Here is a 16,122-nt window from a genome sequence, read left to right as displayed (position 1 = left end):
GCCAAGTGCAATGTGGTGAATGTGGCGAGCGGCATACAGAATGTGATATCCAAATGCGATATCCATATGCAATCAATGTGATATCCAAATGTGATTTCCATATGCAATCAGTGTGATATCCATATGCAATCAGTGCGATATCCGGTGCAGTGTCGACAGCCAGGCAACTTCTACAGCAGCCTCTGCCGTTGTCCTTCCCAGGATCGGCGATGTGCTTGGACAGCGCCATGGCAGTCCGCGGCGACCACGCCAAAACGGACCCCCATGCGGACGATGCAGCGGCCCGAGAGCAAGCGCGATCGTGGTGAAGCACATCCGAAATGCCTTTGGAGCAGCTGGTTTCTCCTGGGCCTCTGTTTGCTGTGTTGCTGCGGTAATGCGGTGCGTGTTGTTGGTGTCGTCCCAAGGACATGCCGCCCGAAAGACATGTTGCTCGAAGGACATGTCCCATGGATCTGCTTGTCCGTTTGGCAGGACCAACAAGCGTGCGTGCCATGGCCTCACCCAGCCAACGACCTAACATCCCAACATCCCAGCATTCCAGCAGCATATCCATCGGCAAAGTCAGTCGCTCTATATTGCGATCCCAGCGGGCCGATCCACATCTCTCCATCGATGCCCCGTCGCTGGCGCACTCGGCAGCCCAAATCGCGCTCCACGCACCACCCAGCCATAGACATGCGCATCATGGCGGGTGGTATTGCCGTCCGGTCCTGTTCTGTCCCTGCCCCTGCGCTGTCTTGTGCTGTCCTTGGCCTGCGTTCATCTTGACTTTGACTACAGACAGGTGCTGCCACTCGGGCACCACAAAGCCGTTGCTCACTGTATGCACTCGGCGATGCGCAGGGCATTTTCCAGATCCTCGATCAGGTCCCGCACATCTTCGATGCCGATGCAGAGACGAATCAGATCTTCTGGCAGGTCCCGCTCCTTGCGGACATGTGCTGGGATCGACGCATGCGACATTCGACAGGGCATGCTGAAAGTATATGTGGTGCAGAGGGGGGTCAATCGCGGGATAGTGGCAGTCTGTGTGGTGCTGCATCACAGCTCGCAGTCATCGCAGCTCGCAGTCATCGCAGCTCGCAGTCATCGCAGCTCGCAGTTGTCTGAGCACTCGGTCTCACCTGATCAGAGAGTTGACACAGCCAAAGCTGACCGAGATGGCCCACAACTTGGTGCTTTCGACAACCTTCTCGCTCTTCTCGACGTCGCCAGTCTCAAAGCTCAGCACGGCTCCCGAGCCCAGTGCCATGCGGTGGTGCAGCTCATACTGGGGGTGGCTCTTGAGGCCCGGGTACCGGACCTTGAAGCCCTTGGCCTCCAGGAACTCGGCAATCTGCTGGCAGTTGCGCTGCTGGGTCTCCATGCGCACGCTGAGGGTCTTGACACCGCGTAGCAGCAAGAAGGAGTCGAAGGGAGACAGTGCGCTACCCGTGGCGTTGATGACAAAAAAGATTCTCTGATATTTGGTGCGGGGAGTGTGCGGGTGTGTCAGTGGATCGTGCGGGGAGTGTGCGGGTGTCAGTGGATCGTGCGGGGAGTATGCGGGTGGGTGTGTCAGTGGATCGTGCGGTGTGGCATCCCCGGTTGTGGTTACATCGCGGGACACGTTTGGCCCAAGCATCCCATGCTGGGAGGCCACCGCTCAAGATCTGTTTATGATCATATAGCACGCCGCTACATGGCTACTCGATCCGCACCGCAGGGGTGGTCGAAACACAGAAACCCAGCCAGTACCGGTAGCAACAGAGCCATCGGCGTCATCAGCTATGGTCTCGCGCACTCGCCTTACCTCGGCCAGGGCATTGTCCTTGACACCGACAACACCCGCCATCAAGTCATGGTGCCCGCTGAGGTACTTTGTGCCCGAGTGATAGGTAATGTCGGCTCCCAGCTCCAGGGGGCGCTGGAGATACGGGCTCATCATGGTATTATCGACGACGACGAGGGCGTCGGGACAGACGCGGTGGACGTGTTGGCTGATGGTGGGGATGTCGGCAATCTTGATCAAGGGGTTGGTCGGAGTCTCGAGCAGCACCATCTTGGTCTTGCCAGCCTTGAGATAGGGCAGAATCGTCTCGGAGTTGGTGGTGTCGATGTGGTGGACGACGATATTGTTATGGGTCTTGAGGAAAGTCAGGAGACGGTTGGTGCCTGCACACCCGTATCGGTAACGGTGGAGCGATGGCATGCGTGAGGCGGAAAAGTGAGCAAAAGCGAGCGGCGAGAGCCAATGGGCCGCAGCGATGGGAGAGGGGAATGCAATGACCGGCCCCGAAATAGGGCACATACCGCCGTAGAGATCGTTTCCAGCAATAATCTCCTCGCCAGACTTGACCAGGCGAGTAATGACATCGAGGGCGCTCATGCCACTGGCGATTGCAAAGGCCCGAGTGGCACCCATGAGCTTGGCCAGGTGCGACTCTGTAGAGCACACAAACGGTTGGAAGTTTGATCAGCCGCAAGTCGTCGATGCAGCAGATCGATCGATTCACGGATCGGAGCAGAGTCAGCCGTGATTCTCGAGGTTTCGGATGCAGGTGATTCCGGGACTCGGTCTCGGCGCTCGGCCGCATGGTCGATGCTGCTTGTTGCTTCACAGTGCTTGCTCCACGACGGAAGCGCCACCGCAACCATCCATAGAGAGCATGTGCGTTCCGATGGCTATGCGCCGCTGCGCCGTCTTGGGCTCATGCATCAAACTCGAGTGGCAGGTGCCAACGTTGAGGCATGGGGTTCGAGAATGCCTATTCAGGGCTGTAGATTCCGGCGCCCAGTGCCCTCCTCGAGCCGACAAGGATCAGACGACTCTTACCGACGTTCGAGCGAGTTGGGTTTCCGCTGCGGGAATAGTCGTACTCGCCCATCTCGGTAGCGCTGGCCTGCTTGAAGGTGGCCGTCTGGTAGATGGGCACGGACGAAGCATTGTACTGATCAGAGACACCCGTGCCGTCGACAAAGACGCACTCGGTTGCCGGGCGGTAGCGGCGGCGCTCGGGCTGGTCGGCCGACTTTTCTTTGCTTGCGGACATGACTGGATGAGGACCCAACGATGGTTGGATGGGGAGCCGCGGCGAGAAGAGAGCGGGTGAGCAGCTGGCTGGCTGGTTTGCAGGACGAGGTCGGGCTGCAGGAAGAGCAGGGCGGCACATGAGACAGCGCGACAGACACGCACGAACCGGATGCTGTGCCTAACGGATACGAGGCAGACGATGCCCGGGGGAGGGAGGATGCAGGAGAGATGCAAGAAGTGCAGGAAAGCTGCAGCCCGGCCTGATCGATCGATTGTGAACGAGACGATCGGAAAGCAGACCAAAGGGCTGCGCACACACAGTCGATGCAATCGGCGGGCGTTTGGGGCTGGCGAGGAGCGAGGCCGCGCCATGCTGGGGCGAGCGCACAGCGAGAGCACAGCGAGAGCACAGCGAGAGCGCGACGAGAGCGCCTGGATGGGCCAGACACGTGTTGCGACAGACACGTGCCAGCGGCTGGATCCGGCTGGATCCGGCTGCTGTTTTGCTTGTTCGCGGCCCGCCTTCCCGTCCCAGACCCAGCGCCTTCGCCCGCCTCTCGCACTCATCACACTCCTCATCCTCCTCCACTTGTTCCGCATAGCGCACGCACCATGGCATCCTCGGCGCCCCCGTCTGCGTCTGCGTCTGCGTCTGCATCGGCCAAGCGCAAGCTGCAGCCCACCGTCATACCCGTCCCAAACGAGAACGACATTCTCAAAATTACCCCGCTCGGCGCCGGTTCCGAAGTCGGCCGCTCGTGCGTCCTGCTCGAGTTCAAGGGCAAGACCGTCATGCTGGACTGCGGCCTGCATCCCGCATACACCGGCCTGGCGTCGCTACCGTTCTTTGACATGGTCGATCCCGCCAGCATCGACGTCCTGCTGATCACCCAGTGAGTCCTGCTCGCTTCTCGTCCTGACACCCCCGGCCCAACCACGATGATGCGATCTGCGCTGTCCGATAGCCAACCACGCCTCGATCAGCTGGCTGACATTGCTGATCTGGCCCCATATCATCGTGTGTATACTGCAGCTTCCATGTCGACCACGCTGCCGCCCTTCCTTACTTCACGGAAAAGGTAAGGGCTACTCTGTGAATATGCATGCGGACTACCCCACCGCCTGTCGCGCAAGCTCCAGGGCTATGTTTGGATGATCGAGATGCATAAGCGAGCCTGCCAGTGTCAGTGTGAAGCAACGCAGAACGAGATGCAGTGGCAGCAGCAGCAGCAGCAATAGGCACCGGGGCAGCCTCGACGAGATCTCCACGGCCTCGATTCAGAGACGCATCCTGCAGCGCACCCTCTGTCTGGACCTGTGCTCGACACATCGTTTCTTGGAGCACGACTTCTTGAGCTCCGCTGGTCTTGGATACGCTGTGGCTCTGATCGGATGGTGCAGTTCGGACCATCGCAAGCAGCGCCGGCTGGGATCGCTTTACTGGATCTGTGGAATCTCCCGAACTCCCCCGGCGCCAGTCAACTGCTGCTGCTGCTGCTGTTGCTGTTGCTGCTGCTGCTGCTGCTGTTGCTGTTGCTGTTGCTGCTGCTGCTGCTGCTGCTGCTGCTGTTGTTGTCGTCGCCACTGCTCACTACTAAAATGCACTGCATGAATCCATAATAAAGACTACGTTTAAAGGCCGCGTGTTCATGACCCACCCTACCCGCGCCATCTTTCGCTGGCTCCTGGCGGACTATGTCAAAGTGAGCCAAGTGAGGTAATGATGCATTTGATCACGTCCTGGTGTGCAAGCGGGTTGGCTTTGGTGCCCAAGATGCATTCTGTTCTGGGCAGACCCCGACATAGCCGACATCGATTTATGGGGAGCGGCAAAAGTGCGATATGCAGTACGCAACGACATGAGATCTGGGCTGTATCTGATTCTGCAGAGGGATGAGATGCCATCGAATCCACTGCATTGTGTTCGGTGGAGGGGGGAAATGCTTCCAAATCGCCTGATGCTGACCCACCCGCTGCTATCGCTCAATGTCCGTGCTACAGCAATCTGGACGATGAAAGCGAAGACGCCCTGTATACCGAACAGGATCTCATCAAGTCCTACAGCAAAATCGAAGTCATCGACTACCACCAGGAGGTCGAAGTCGAGGGCATCCGATTTACGGGCTACAACGCCGGCCACGTCCTGGGTGCTGCCATGTTCCTGATTGAAATCGCCGGCGTACGAGTGCTCTACACGGGCGACTACTCTCGCGAGGAGGATCGCCATTTGATGGCCGCCGAAAAGCCGCCCAACGTTTCCCTAGACGTCCTGATTGCCGAGTCGACCTACGGCGTCCAAACGCACCAGCCCCGCCTGGAGCGCGAGGCCCGATTCACCAAGATGGTCTACGACATTGTGCGGCGCGGCGGTCGATGCTTGATCCCGGTCTTTGCTCTCGGCCGAGCCCAGGAGCTGCTGCTGATCCTGGATGAGTACTGGCAGAGCCACCCCGAGCTCCACAACATCCCGATCTACTACGCCAGCAGCCTTGCCAAAAAGTGCATGGCTGTCTATCAGACCTACACCAACATGATGAACGAGCGCATCCGCAAGCAGGTCAAGATCTCGAATCCGTTTCAGTTCAAGCACATCAGCAACCTCAGAAGCAAGCATGACTATGACGACATTGGCCCATGTGTCATGATGGCCAGCCCCGGCATGCTGCAGGTATGATTCCAAGTCCGTGCTGGAGCTGGAGCTGGAGCTGGAACTGGAGCTGGAACTGGAGCTTGAGGTAGATCCGTCAGCAAAGTCAGTTGGGCATCGCCGTTGGAAAAGCGGTTGCGGCACCGTCGCCGAGATGAGTGGCGCAGGACGTAATCAACAGCCAACAACCAACAGCCAACAGCCAACAACCAACTGTCAACTGTCAACTGCCCAAGAATGGAATGGCCGCCTGAATAATGTCGTCTTGCTCCTCGCTTTACACAGAGTGGTTTCTCACGCGAACTGCTCGAGCAGTGGTGCATCAACAAAGCCAACGGCGTCATCATCCCTGGCTACGTCGTTGAGGGCACCCTGGGCAATGTAAGCACCGCTGATAGCATTGTTGCCACCGAGAACGCTGGACTGGATAGATCGTGCACCTTCCGACATGAGCACGAGGCGCTAACTCGCACGCCGGCCCCTTCCAATCCTCCTGGAATGCCCACACGCCACCCTTCGTTGATCAGCAAATTCTGACCCATCCGGACGAAATTGTATCCATGAGTGGCATGAAGCTTCCTCTCCGCTTGACAATCGACTACATTTCATTTTCGGCCCATGTGGACTATCTGCAAAACTCCGAGTTTATCGAAGAAGTCGGCGCACCACATCTGGTATGATGGAGGGCATCTCGCCGAAAGAGAGAGATATAGAGAGATTGGTGGAAAGAGAGACCTAGGACAGTGCATCTGGGCTCTGTGGTAGGAATGCTCGTCTTTCCGAGCTCGCTGTCCATCGACCCCCGTTCATCTGCAAGCGTATTCGTCTGCCTCGGCCGCACAAACTCAACCCCACTGCTCGACTTCTTCCAGATCTTGGTTCACGGCGATGCCATGCAGATGGGCCGCCTCAAGAGCCGCTTGCAGAGCGAGTATATGGAAAAGGACAAGGAGATCGTCATTCACACGCCAAAGAACTGCGAGTCTGTCGAGCTGACCTTCAAGGGCGAGAAAATGGCCAAGGTACCAACCCTTTGCCCGCATCGCTCGCGTCGCTTCCAGGTGCATCGGTGTTTATGGCCAGGGTGCTCGGTCTCTCGTGATATGCAAGCCAACGATGCACACTCTCGTTTTCCTCCTCCCCATTTGCTCTATTCTGGAATCAGACGCTGGGCAAACTGGCATCGGATGAGCCTGCTGCCGGGCACGTTCTGTCCGGAGTTCTTGTCCAGCGAGACTTCCAGTACCATCTCATGGACCCCTCGGAGCTGGACGAGTATACCGGGCTGAACACATCGGTCGTGCTCCAGAAGCAGAGCATCAAGAGCCGGGCGCCGTTTGGATTGGTGCGCTGGCACCTCGAGCAAACCTACGGCAAAGTCGAATCTGGAGCGGATTCCAGTGCATTCACGGTGAGGCCCGGTGTTATTGGTGCTGGAGCAGTCCGGCTTGATGCCCCTTGTCGTCGCTCCTCAGATGCCGGCGCTGATGCTGATAACGACTCGCTCGCGACCAGGTCTTCAACACCGTCAAGGTCAGGGATGTGGGCGGTAGCATCTACGTGCTGGAGTGGGAAGGCGGCGCCATCAACGACATGATTGCCGATTCGGTGCTCTCGGTGGTCGTCATGGCCGAGAGCAGCCCGGCTTCCGTTAAAGGTGAGTGCGGCGTCGTACGCTGCCCCATTTGAGCGCGAGCCCTGATTGCCATCGGTGCCACTCGCTGGAGATGCAGAGATGTCACAGCTGATGAGACACGAGCGGGCTGTAGCAAGTGCACTCCATGAGGCGTATGGTTTGACCCCGTCGGCAACTGACGGCACCAAACCGTCCCTCGGTGCTATTCCCCTCAGCCACCAAATCCAAGCATCACCACCACCATGGCCACAGCCACAGCCACGATCACAGCCACAATCACGGCCAGGATCAGCACCATTCCCACGACGAGCAGGCCGCAAACAAGAAGGACGCTGCCAACGTCGATGCTGGCAGCAGCGGAGCCGGGGTCGTCAAGCTCGAGCCCAAGGCCGACTGGGACGTCGAGATCAAAACAGAAAACAATGATGACCAGGGAGCCACCCTCGGCAGCGACCAGGACATGTCTGACCAAGAAAGCGACGGCGATGGCGGCCACGACAGCAGCGGCCTTGTCTCGGTACAGTCGCTGATGCAGCGAGAGCTGCTCAAATTCGGCACGATGCTGCTGTGCCTGCAGTTTGGAGATGGCACTGTGGAGGTGCTAGATACCAACGGCAAGACTGTCGGGCCGGATGAACTCGACGACCTGCTTGACGATGCCAACTGGGAGATGCGCTTTGCAGGCGGGTTCGGCTGGCAAGTCCGGGTGGACCACGAAACCGCCACTGTGACAGCAGCCCCGGACGGACAGACGGTAAGCACAGTCGGCGATGGAAGAGATGCACATTAGGATGACAATATCCAGGCAGGATAATATCCGGGCAGGAGAAGCTCCGATCCATGCCTCTGTAGCTGATCTGGACCGGTTTTGTCTTTCTAGACGATCCAGAGCAAGTCTGACGAACTCGGTCGGCGCGTTGATAGCGTTGTCGAGCGGATCCGAGCCGGCCTGATGCCCATCGACGATTCATGGGCTCCTCGCCATGAAGCCCAGCAGCCCATTGCATGAAGGGACGCGCAACGCAGCATCAACTGCACCAACGATACGAACAGCATCAACAGCAACATCAATAGCACCAACGACATCATCCACGATGCGCCTTCTCTCGTCTCTGGAACGCAGGGTGTGATACCAAGCACAAGATGCTTGGCGAATGATCATATTTCAAAACGCTGATTTGACTTTCTGATTGACACGAGATGACTGCCCGGCGGGCTGTGACTCAGCACTAACAAAATGACGGATGCGACCCAGTGGCATCGAACGTATATATAAATAACCTTGGCGAGCATGACTAAAAGCAAGTAATAGAAGTGGTGGAGGAGAGCGACATGGCCCCTGTGTAAGGACACAGTTCGAGTAAGCCCAGCAGAGGAAAAGAGCCACCAGAGGCAAGGAACCACCAGCGGTCCAAGTTGGTTGCCTTTGGGGAAAGGCGTTGGTCTTGGCTGGAGCAGAATCGGCTGGTTGAGGCATACAGGTTCGCAGGAGCGACGTTAGGACAGGGCAGGGGCGCTGGAATTTCGTTTGGCGATTCTCCGGACCGAGCCAGTGCGGCCGAGCCGGCCGGAAACTTGGTTGCGAGGAGGGTCGGTCGAGAAGACATGGAAGGGACGCCGGCTGCGGAAGAAGGATGAGCCACTGGAGGCCGGCGAAGACGGAAGGCCGGGAGACGAGGGCGTGGGCGACGACGGCGACGGAGACGATGGAGACGACGGGGCAGGGGACGGCCGCGGCTCGTAGTCGAGCATATCCATGAAGGTCACGACCTCGTCTTCCTCGTCGTCGGCAGCAGGGCTGGCCGGCGGGTCGGCCGGGAAAGAGTCGGGGTGGCTCTTGCCCAGGTGGAACTTGGTTTTGAACCAGCGCTTGACTGACTGGAGCTTGGACATGACCGGCAAGATGCGATATGCGATATGCAGGAGGGGGGGGTCAAGGTCGGGAGAATGGGACCGGCTCGAGGGGTCTGGTCAGCACCTGAGCGAGTCGATGGGATGGAGCCGAGGCGACAGGACAGGCAGAGCAGGGCGACTCGACAGCCGAGTCGTCTCCTTGGTGGGAGGGCAGTGGAAGCAGGACGGGATTGCTTCAGCGCAAGCGACAGGGCGAATGGAGGAGGAAGGAGCGAGGGGCAACGAGCACGCCAGGTGCTATAAATATGCCCAAGGGCCTCGGTTGGACAAGCGAGCGGCGAGGACACCGGATCGGGGTGTCGCTGCTGGTGCTGCGTGCTGGGTGGGTGGCAGGGCTGTCGGTGGTGTCGATGTCGATGCTGATGTTGTTGTTGATGTCGATGTTGATGTTGTTGTTGATGTTGTTGTTAATGGGGGGGGTCACCGGGGGTGTTGGTGGCACTTGCGGTTGCGTTTGTACTTGCATTTGTACTTGCATTTGTACTTGCATTTGTACTTGCACTTTCGCTTGCCGTTCGGACGGCTGTCGTGTTTGCGGTGCAAAAAGGACAGCACAAGCAAAGCGCTCGCTGTATTGGCCCTCGCCGAGCGATATCTGCAGACAACAGAGCAGGGCCGGTGCACCGCAACGATATCCCCCAGGCAATGCCAATCCTATCTCGTCCGTCGACATCCACACCGCCGGTCCCACATCGCCTTTGGTTCCCCGGTGCGCAACCAAGGGGTCCCGGCCGGGTGAAGGCGCTCACTCCCGCGGCCGTTTGTTCGGCCGGGCCTTGCCCTGCTTCAGTGTCTCGACCAGCCCAGCAATGGCATCCAGCTGCACGCAACACAGGAGGGTCAGGAATTTGCCGTCGCCGGAACTTGCCTTGCCTCGCCTCGCTCCATACACACCGCCCTGCCTCTCGACCCGTCCACCAACTCCCATCGACAGGCACTCGCCCATCCCGGTCTCGTCGCCCCGATGCTGTCTGCAGCCTGAAACCTACCGCATGCTCGTTGCGACGCACACAGAGCTGGCCCCCCCCCCGGCCGATGTGGATCATCCAGCACAGCAGCGCCAGGCAGCGCCAGCGAGGAGAGAAAGAGGAAGCGGCATGTATGAGTCCCAATGACCCGGCGCAAGAGCAAGAGATCATCCCGGATCGAAGGCCGTTGTTCTGGCGAGAGCCGGCCAGCGGCAATCGTGCGGCGGCGATCGCAATGCAGCCGCAGAATAGACCATGTTCTAGCCTACCTTGACATCATCAACGGCAATCGTGCTCCGTTTCGCGTGCCTGGCCGTTGCGTCGATTGCGTTATTGGAATGGATCGTCAACCAGTGGTACTGCCGCCCACCCGCCCGGCCCTGCATGCGGCCACGGAGCCGATAATGCTGGATGCCACCGGGCTCCCGCTCAACGAGTCGACGATCGCATGCATGTGGGCTTGCCCCTGTGCCGCCAGACCGCCCAGCCAGCAAACCCACTTGGCAAACAGCTCCAGGTCAGTGCCCATATGGCCTGCTCCATCGAAAGATCGGATGAGATCCACAGCGAGGGGCGTTAGATCGGAAACGCTGTCCTCGCCGCTGTCGATCTGCGTCGGTTTGCCAGCGCGGCCATGATCCCACCTGCTTGCTGGTAGACGAGTTCCGAGACGGCCCGGATGAACTGCGGCGTTATGTCGACGTTGTGCTCTCGGGCTATCACCGGACATGTGTTCCCGCCCATCAAGCCAAGGAAACAGCATTGCGCATGCCAGACCAAAAGTTAGGCTGTATTGATCCAAACCAAGTCGCAGCTTTGAGCTTCCTCCAGCCGAGTCGGCAGCCCTTCGCCAATGCAATCTCCAGGGGCATGATATACCTAGCTTCTCGCACTGCTTGGAGATGACAAAGTAGACAGCCGCCTTCAGTCGCTGTTGGGAAAGAGAACGCTCTTCTCAGTCCAGATAGACAGAATGTGGACTGGGACACAATCCAAACGGCGGGCCTGCTGCATACCAGCGTCTGCTCGGATGTATCCTCTGGCGCCTCATCCAGCTCGCTGCTGAGCTCTGATGGACCGCCGTCTTCCTCAGAGTCGCTGGACATGGTGCTGGTGTGCTGGGAGAGCCGATCGTGGGCAAGATCGCGGCGAAGCGGCCGGGACACGCATCTGTGCTGAAACGGCTTCGCCGTCGCTCATGCGACTCTGCCCATCTGCAACAGTCCCCGCAATCCCTCGCTGGGCCGATGGCCCTTCCAACAGCCATGCAGTCTCTCGGGCGTTGCGTTGCGCATCAAGCAGCATCGATATATTGCGAAACAGAGGTGACCCGCTGGCCAGACATCCAGATTCTCAGCCTGTGAATCTCGCCAATCCGGCAAGCCCGGTTGTCATATCGGCGTTGCCAGGGCAGACTATTATGGGTTGCTCCACCGGGGATGAGCTGGAGCGGACTGAGCTGGCTGGACTGGCTGAGGAAAGACACAGCAGGCCCACCCCTCGCTCGAATGTCGGGGATTCTAGGACGACTTGGGGTGCGAGGAGGGCTTGGCAGCGTTGGCTTGGAGGAAGTGATAGATGATGATCAGAACCATGATCGACCCGCCGAGGAAGTTCACGGCGGACTGGAGCTGCAGGTCGGTGATGGTCATATCGGCGCTGCGGTTCTGGAGGGGCTGGCACGGCGATGGCATGGCGATGGCATGGCGATGGCAAGCACCAGCAGCCGGCAAACGGGAAAGCAGGGGGTCAATCGGGGGGATTGCGGGATCAAGACAGGGCCTGAAATCGAAATTCGGGTCGGCAATGGCCCCGCAAGGTCGAGGCCAGGTCGGGGGCCGTGTGTGGGTCCCAGCCTGCCGAGAGCCTGCCAAAAAGCCTTTCGAGAGCCTGTCGGGGTCTATCAGGCGTCAGCCGAACGTACCTGGTCTGTGGGAGATCGGCCTGGAAGATGGAACGAAACGCCAACGCACCAACAGCGCCCGTTTTGGACGGAGCTCTCGCCGCGCTCTCGCTGTGCTCTCGCGTGCCCTCGTTCTCCGCCGAGAACACCCCGGCTTCCCTTTGCTCCAGCCCAACGCATTCCGCCTCGGCGATCCCATCTATTCCATCTATCCCATCTCGTCCTGCCCCGTCTCATCCCGCCGCATCGCCTCCCCAGCCTCGAGCCCACTTGCACATCAGCACTCTGTCCGTGTCTGTCTGAGCAGAGCATCATCTTCCAGCCGATTTCTGCATCGCAGCCAGAACACGATGACGTTCAAGCGCATGTCATTCGAAGAGGTCTTGGACGACTTGCAGAGGTGCAGCCCACCCCCATCCATCCATCCACCCATCGGGTCGACGGCTCTTGTCGCCACCAAGACGCTCTAAATCGAGCCCCTGCATTGTCCTTGATGCGTATCTTTGCTGGCCTGATCGGTCTTGAGTCGCTGCTGGAGTCCCCTGGCGATCGGCGATCCCTTCGTCTCGCCTCTTTGGGCTGTCCGGCCTTCCCAACCTGCGCTTCTCCGTTTGACCGTTGCTCTGACCACCAACGCCACCTCTCCAGCCGCTTCATCATCAACATACCAGAAGAGGAGCTCAAGTCTGTCGAGCGTATCTGCTTCCAGATCGAACAGGCGCACTGGTTCTACGAGGACTTTGTCCGTGAAGAGAATCCAAAGCTCCCATCGTACTCCCTCAAGAACTTTTCCTCGAGGTTCTTCCAATACTGTCCGCTGCTGCACGAATGGGCTCACGACCACGAAACCGCCTTTGCCAACTTCATCGAGTACAAGGTCAGGGTGCCCGTCTGCGGCGCCATCATCCTCAACACCAAGATGGATAAGGTAGGCAAGGCTGCATCAGGATCCCATCCAAGAGCAAGATCTATGTAGCTCCCTTCTCCACGCCATCGGTATCAGTCCCGGTGATTGTGAACGGGAACCTCTTTACTGTGGCCTGCTGTCGTTGCGGTGATCGCTTGATACCGAAGCGGCGGTGTCGTTCCGCGCTGATCTTGCAGCCCTTGTTTCGCTTTCTCATTTGTGACTCACTTCTCCCGCTTTCCAAATCTCGGTCCTCAAGGTCCTCCTCGTCAAGGGATGGAAAGCCGGATCCGGATGGGGTTTCCCCAAGGGCAAGATCAACAAGGATGAGCCTCTGACTTCCTGCGCCGTCCGAGAGGTAAAGCCGGGTGGAGTCAGTCCGCTCATAGACATCTGGGTGACGAATACTCGATGGGTGGTAGATGGCTCATCGATCGTGTAAGCATTCGCTGAGCATCACTGCTCGGTTCTAAACGTCTCCGGGGCACTGGCTGATGCATATCCTGCTCTGTGGTTCCAGGTCATGGAGGAAACAGGGTTTGACATCTCAGCGTTCTTGAAAGAGTCCGACTACGTTGAACGGACGATGAAGGAGCAGCGGATTCGGCTGTACATCATCACCGGTATTCCCGAAAACACAGTGTTTGAGACACAGACCCGGAAAGAGATCGGGGTAAGCAATGGCTGTCTGATCGTTGGCACATATCCCCCCCCCTACGATGTCACTGCACATCCACGTCCACGTCCACGTCCGCATAACTAATGCCAACTGTGCGATTCGCTTTTCAGGATATCAAATGGCACCCCCTCAATTCGCTTTCGGGCTGGAGCAAGGATCCCGAGGGCTTCCAGAGCGACGCAATAGGATCCATCAGCAAGCACAAGTTTTACATGGTCACCGCTTTTGTGGGTGCAATCAAAAGCTGGATGGCAAAGCACAAGCAGAGCAAAAAGTCTGCCTCGCGCAAGGCCCTGGCCTCCAAGGACTACAAGAGTACCAGTGAGTGGGAAAGCGATCTGGATTTGAGCGTCGCGCACTACCAGGTGACCTCCGATGTCGAGGTCAGCAAGCGAGCGACGCCTGTCCCAAAGAAGCCTCCACCAACCACTCCCCTCAAGCCGGACCAGTCCGGGAAATCCGCCTCCAAGTTGGTCTCGCGTCTCGATCAGGAGATGCTTATCCAGAATGCCACCGAGATCGATGTGCGCGGCCTCAAAACACCAACCAAAGGCGGCAAAGGCAAGGGCAAGCCCCAGCCCGCAACCACTCTTCAGCTTCAGCCAGATGTGCGCGATATCCAGCCAAACGGAGTCTCTCCTGTCAAAACACCGGGCTCCGGCTCCAACGAGGCAGCCACAAACTCGCTCAAGGCCCTGATCGGTATTGGCGCGGCAGAGGCTCTCAAACCGCCACTGCCGCCACAGCAGCAGCACCAGCAGCAGCAGCAGCCGGGTACATCCGCCGCTCAACCCGAGGGCATCTCCATTTCAGTCGAGTCCTTGTTCTCGCAACGTCTCGACCCGTTTTCTTTCTCGGCACTTGGCTCTGCGCTGCCAGCTTCTGCCGCGCCTGCTCCTAGTACCCTGCCAGGGACAATGCCAGTCGCCGCACCAGCACTTCCATCGGTTACTTCACTGCCATGGCCGCCACAACCTGCACCGTCCGCAGGCCTGCCCGGGGCGGTTGCTCCACCTACTCTGCCCATGTCCACTCCAGACTTTGGCTTGGCTATGCCCATGCCCTTCCTTGGAGGCCCTCCTCCGCTTCAAATATCGACTGAGCCCCAACGCCAGGGCTGGCCCGTCCCTGCGCCGCCCGCGCCACTCGAGAGCATATCGTCGAAGCCCGTTCCTGCTCCATTCAATTCGCATCACAAGTCGGAGTTGCTGACCATCTTGACAGGCAATACCGACTCGACACGACCTGCCCGACCGAGCCACGCTGGCGGCAGTATGATGGGCATCCACACCGATGGCGGCATCTACCCACCTGCTTTCCCGCAGCCAGGCATGATGCTGCCGCCCTCGGCGGACCATACCCTGATCGACCCGAAACTTGATTTACTTTCAATCCTCACCACTAAGGCACCCGCACCGCCGTTGGTTCAGTTCCCTCTTGCAAACATGCCCTATGCCATCCCCAACGAGCACCTTGTGATCAACCCGAGCGAACCTCCCGCTGCGAGCGTACCAGCCCAGTGGCCCGCTGCTGTCGCGCCGGCATCATTTGAGGCTGCCGGTCCGCCTATTCCCTTCCGCATCGCACCGCCGGTACAGATCCCCGTGGGCACCGGTGAGCAAGTACCCCTGGCCCACCCCGGCACAAACGCTTCCAGCATCACAAACTTGTTTTCCTCTCCCCAGTCAGATGCGATTTCGTCCGCTGGCCAGGTATGGAATCCCCCCAATCGCCTTCAGCAACATAAGAGCGACTTGCTCTCGCTCCTCGTCGGCACCGGTGCTCCCAAGCCTGTCGAGCCCCCGCTCTCTGGTCACCGAAACGTCAGTCCAACAACCCCGAACAAGCTGCATGTCCACACAACGCAGACTGGCACAGACTTTATCAACCTGTTGACGGGCGGGCAGCCCCCGGTCCAGAGCAACCAGGCTTACAGCTCGCTTTACGAGCAAGCGCCCGAGGCGTCTGCTCCAAGGCACCGTGCTCTGGATTTGACTCAGTTCACAGCACCGCCGAGTGCCGATTCATATTCCAATCGTCTGCAGCCTGCTCACACAATCAATTCGGCCGGGGTGGTTTCCCAAGCGGACCCACTGACGGGAACGGACCTGCTGAGTAGTTTCTCAACTGGCGGTCGACTTGACAGCTTGGATGAGCCCAGCGCAGACTCTGAACTGCAAAAGCTCGAGCCCAGTCAGGTCCCTGTCCGCCGGCAATCTCGAGAGTTTTCAACAACCACATCCTCGATCCTCCGCAAGAAGTCGTCCAGTGCATCCGTCAAGCTCCGTCTCGAGACACAAACTGAACCCACGCCGGACCCTCAGCCGGTTGACTATCTCAAGGCACTGCTTGGCATCGCCTCGCCGACCTCGGAGCAGCCCGCAGCCGGCCTCCAGCTCCCCCAGCACGCCCAACGTGCTGCGAGCCCAACTGCAGGCGGCAAGCCAAACAA

At 58.9% G+C, this 16,122-nt stretch overlaps 5 protein-coding genes across 5 annotated transcripts; 2 read left to right on the top strand and 3 right to left on the bottom strand.

Moving 5' to 3' along the window:
• Nucleotides 1-393: 393 nt before the first annotated feature.
• Nucleotides 394-3,324, bottom strand: BJ171DRAFT_498032 (cystathionine beta-lyase). The gene is made up of 6 exons (XM_053110331.1): nt 3,179-3,324; nt 2,819-3,037; nt 2,296-2,427; nt 1,796-2,157; nt 1,128-1,462; nt 394-979 (listed from the first exon to the last, which is right to left on the bottom strand). The coding sequence occupies exons 2-6, from the start codon at nt 3,033-3,035 to the stop codon at nt 820-822; spliced, it is 1,206 nt and encodes a 401-aa protein (XP_052968580.1). The 5' UTR covers nt 3,036-3,037; nt 3,179-3,324; the 3' UTR covers nt 394-819.
• A 304-nt stretch (nt 3,325-3,628) lies between these two features.
• On the top strand, nt 3,629-7,352 carry BJ171DRAFT_422263 (beta-lactamase-like protein; the record flags this gene model as incomplete). Its single annotated transcript, XM_053107541.1, has 9 exons — nt 3,629-3,909; nt 4,050-4,095; nt 4,642-4,733; nt 5,036-5,684; nt 5,949-6,044; nt 6,191-6,337; nt 6,536-6,685; nt 6,829-7,074; nt 7,179-7,352. The coding sequence occupies 9 exons, from the start codon at nt 3,629-3,631 to the stop codon at nt 7,350-7,352; spliced, it is 1,881 nt and encodes a 626-aa protein (XP_052968579.1).
• Nucleotides 7,353-8,796: 1,444 nt separating this feature from the next.
• On the bottom strand, nt 8,797-9,192 carry BJ171DRAFT_579992 (uncharacterized protein; the record flags this gene model as incomplete). Its single annotated transcript, XM_053114005.1, has 1 exon — nt 8,797-9,192. One exon carries the CDS (start codon nt 9,190-9,192, stop codon nt 8,797-8,799), a length of 396 nt encoding a protein of 131 aa, XP_052968578.1.
• A 468-nt stretch (nt 9,193-9,660) lies between these two features.
• BJ171DRAFT_498028 (kinetochore component CENP-S-domain-containing protein) lies at nt 9,661-11,347 on the bottom strand. The gene is made up of 7 exons (XM_053110330.1): nt 11,198-11,347; nt 11,061-11,112; nt 10,826-10,897; nt 10,682-10,715; nt 10,451-10,490; nt 10,203-10,229; nt 9,661-10,033 (listed from the first exon to the last, which is right to left on the bottom strand). Exons 1-7 carry the CDS (start codon nt 11,285-11,287, stop codon nt 9,959-9,961), a joined length of 390 nt encoding a protein of 129 aa, XP_052968577.1. The 5' UTR covers nt 11,288-11,347; the 3' UTR covers nt 9,661-9,958.
• A 1,230-nt stretch (nt 11,348-12,577) lies between these two features.
• Nucleotides 12,578-13,903, top strand: BJ171DRAFT_421952 (Dcp2, box A domain-containing protein; the record flags this gene model as incomplete). The annotated part of the gene is made up of 4 exons (XM_053107517.1): nt 12,578-13,012; nt 13,251-13,349; nt 13,512-13,664; nt 13,781-13,903. Coding segments are annotated over 4 exons (810 nt in total), but the record flags the coding sequence as incomplete, so codon positions are not given.
• Between the last annotated feature and the right edge of the window lie 2,219 nt (nt 13,904-16,122).

Source organism: Polychytrium aggregatum, assembly GCF_025602895.1.
Source record: "Polychytrium aggregatum strain JEL109 chromosome Unknown BJ171scaffold_11, whole genome shotgun sequence".
In the NCBI taxonomy this organism is placed as follows: domain Eukaryota; kingdom Fungi; phylum Chytridiomycota; class Chytridiomycetes; order Polychytriales; genus Polychytrium; species Polychytrium aggregatum.
Note: the sequence above shows the minus strand (reverse complement) of the source record. Positions and strands in the feature narration are given on the sequence as shown.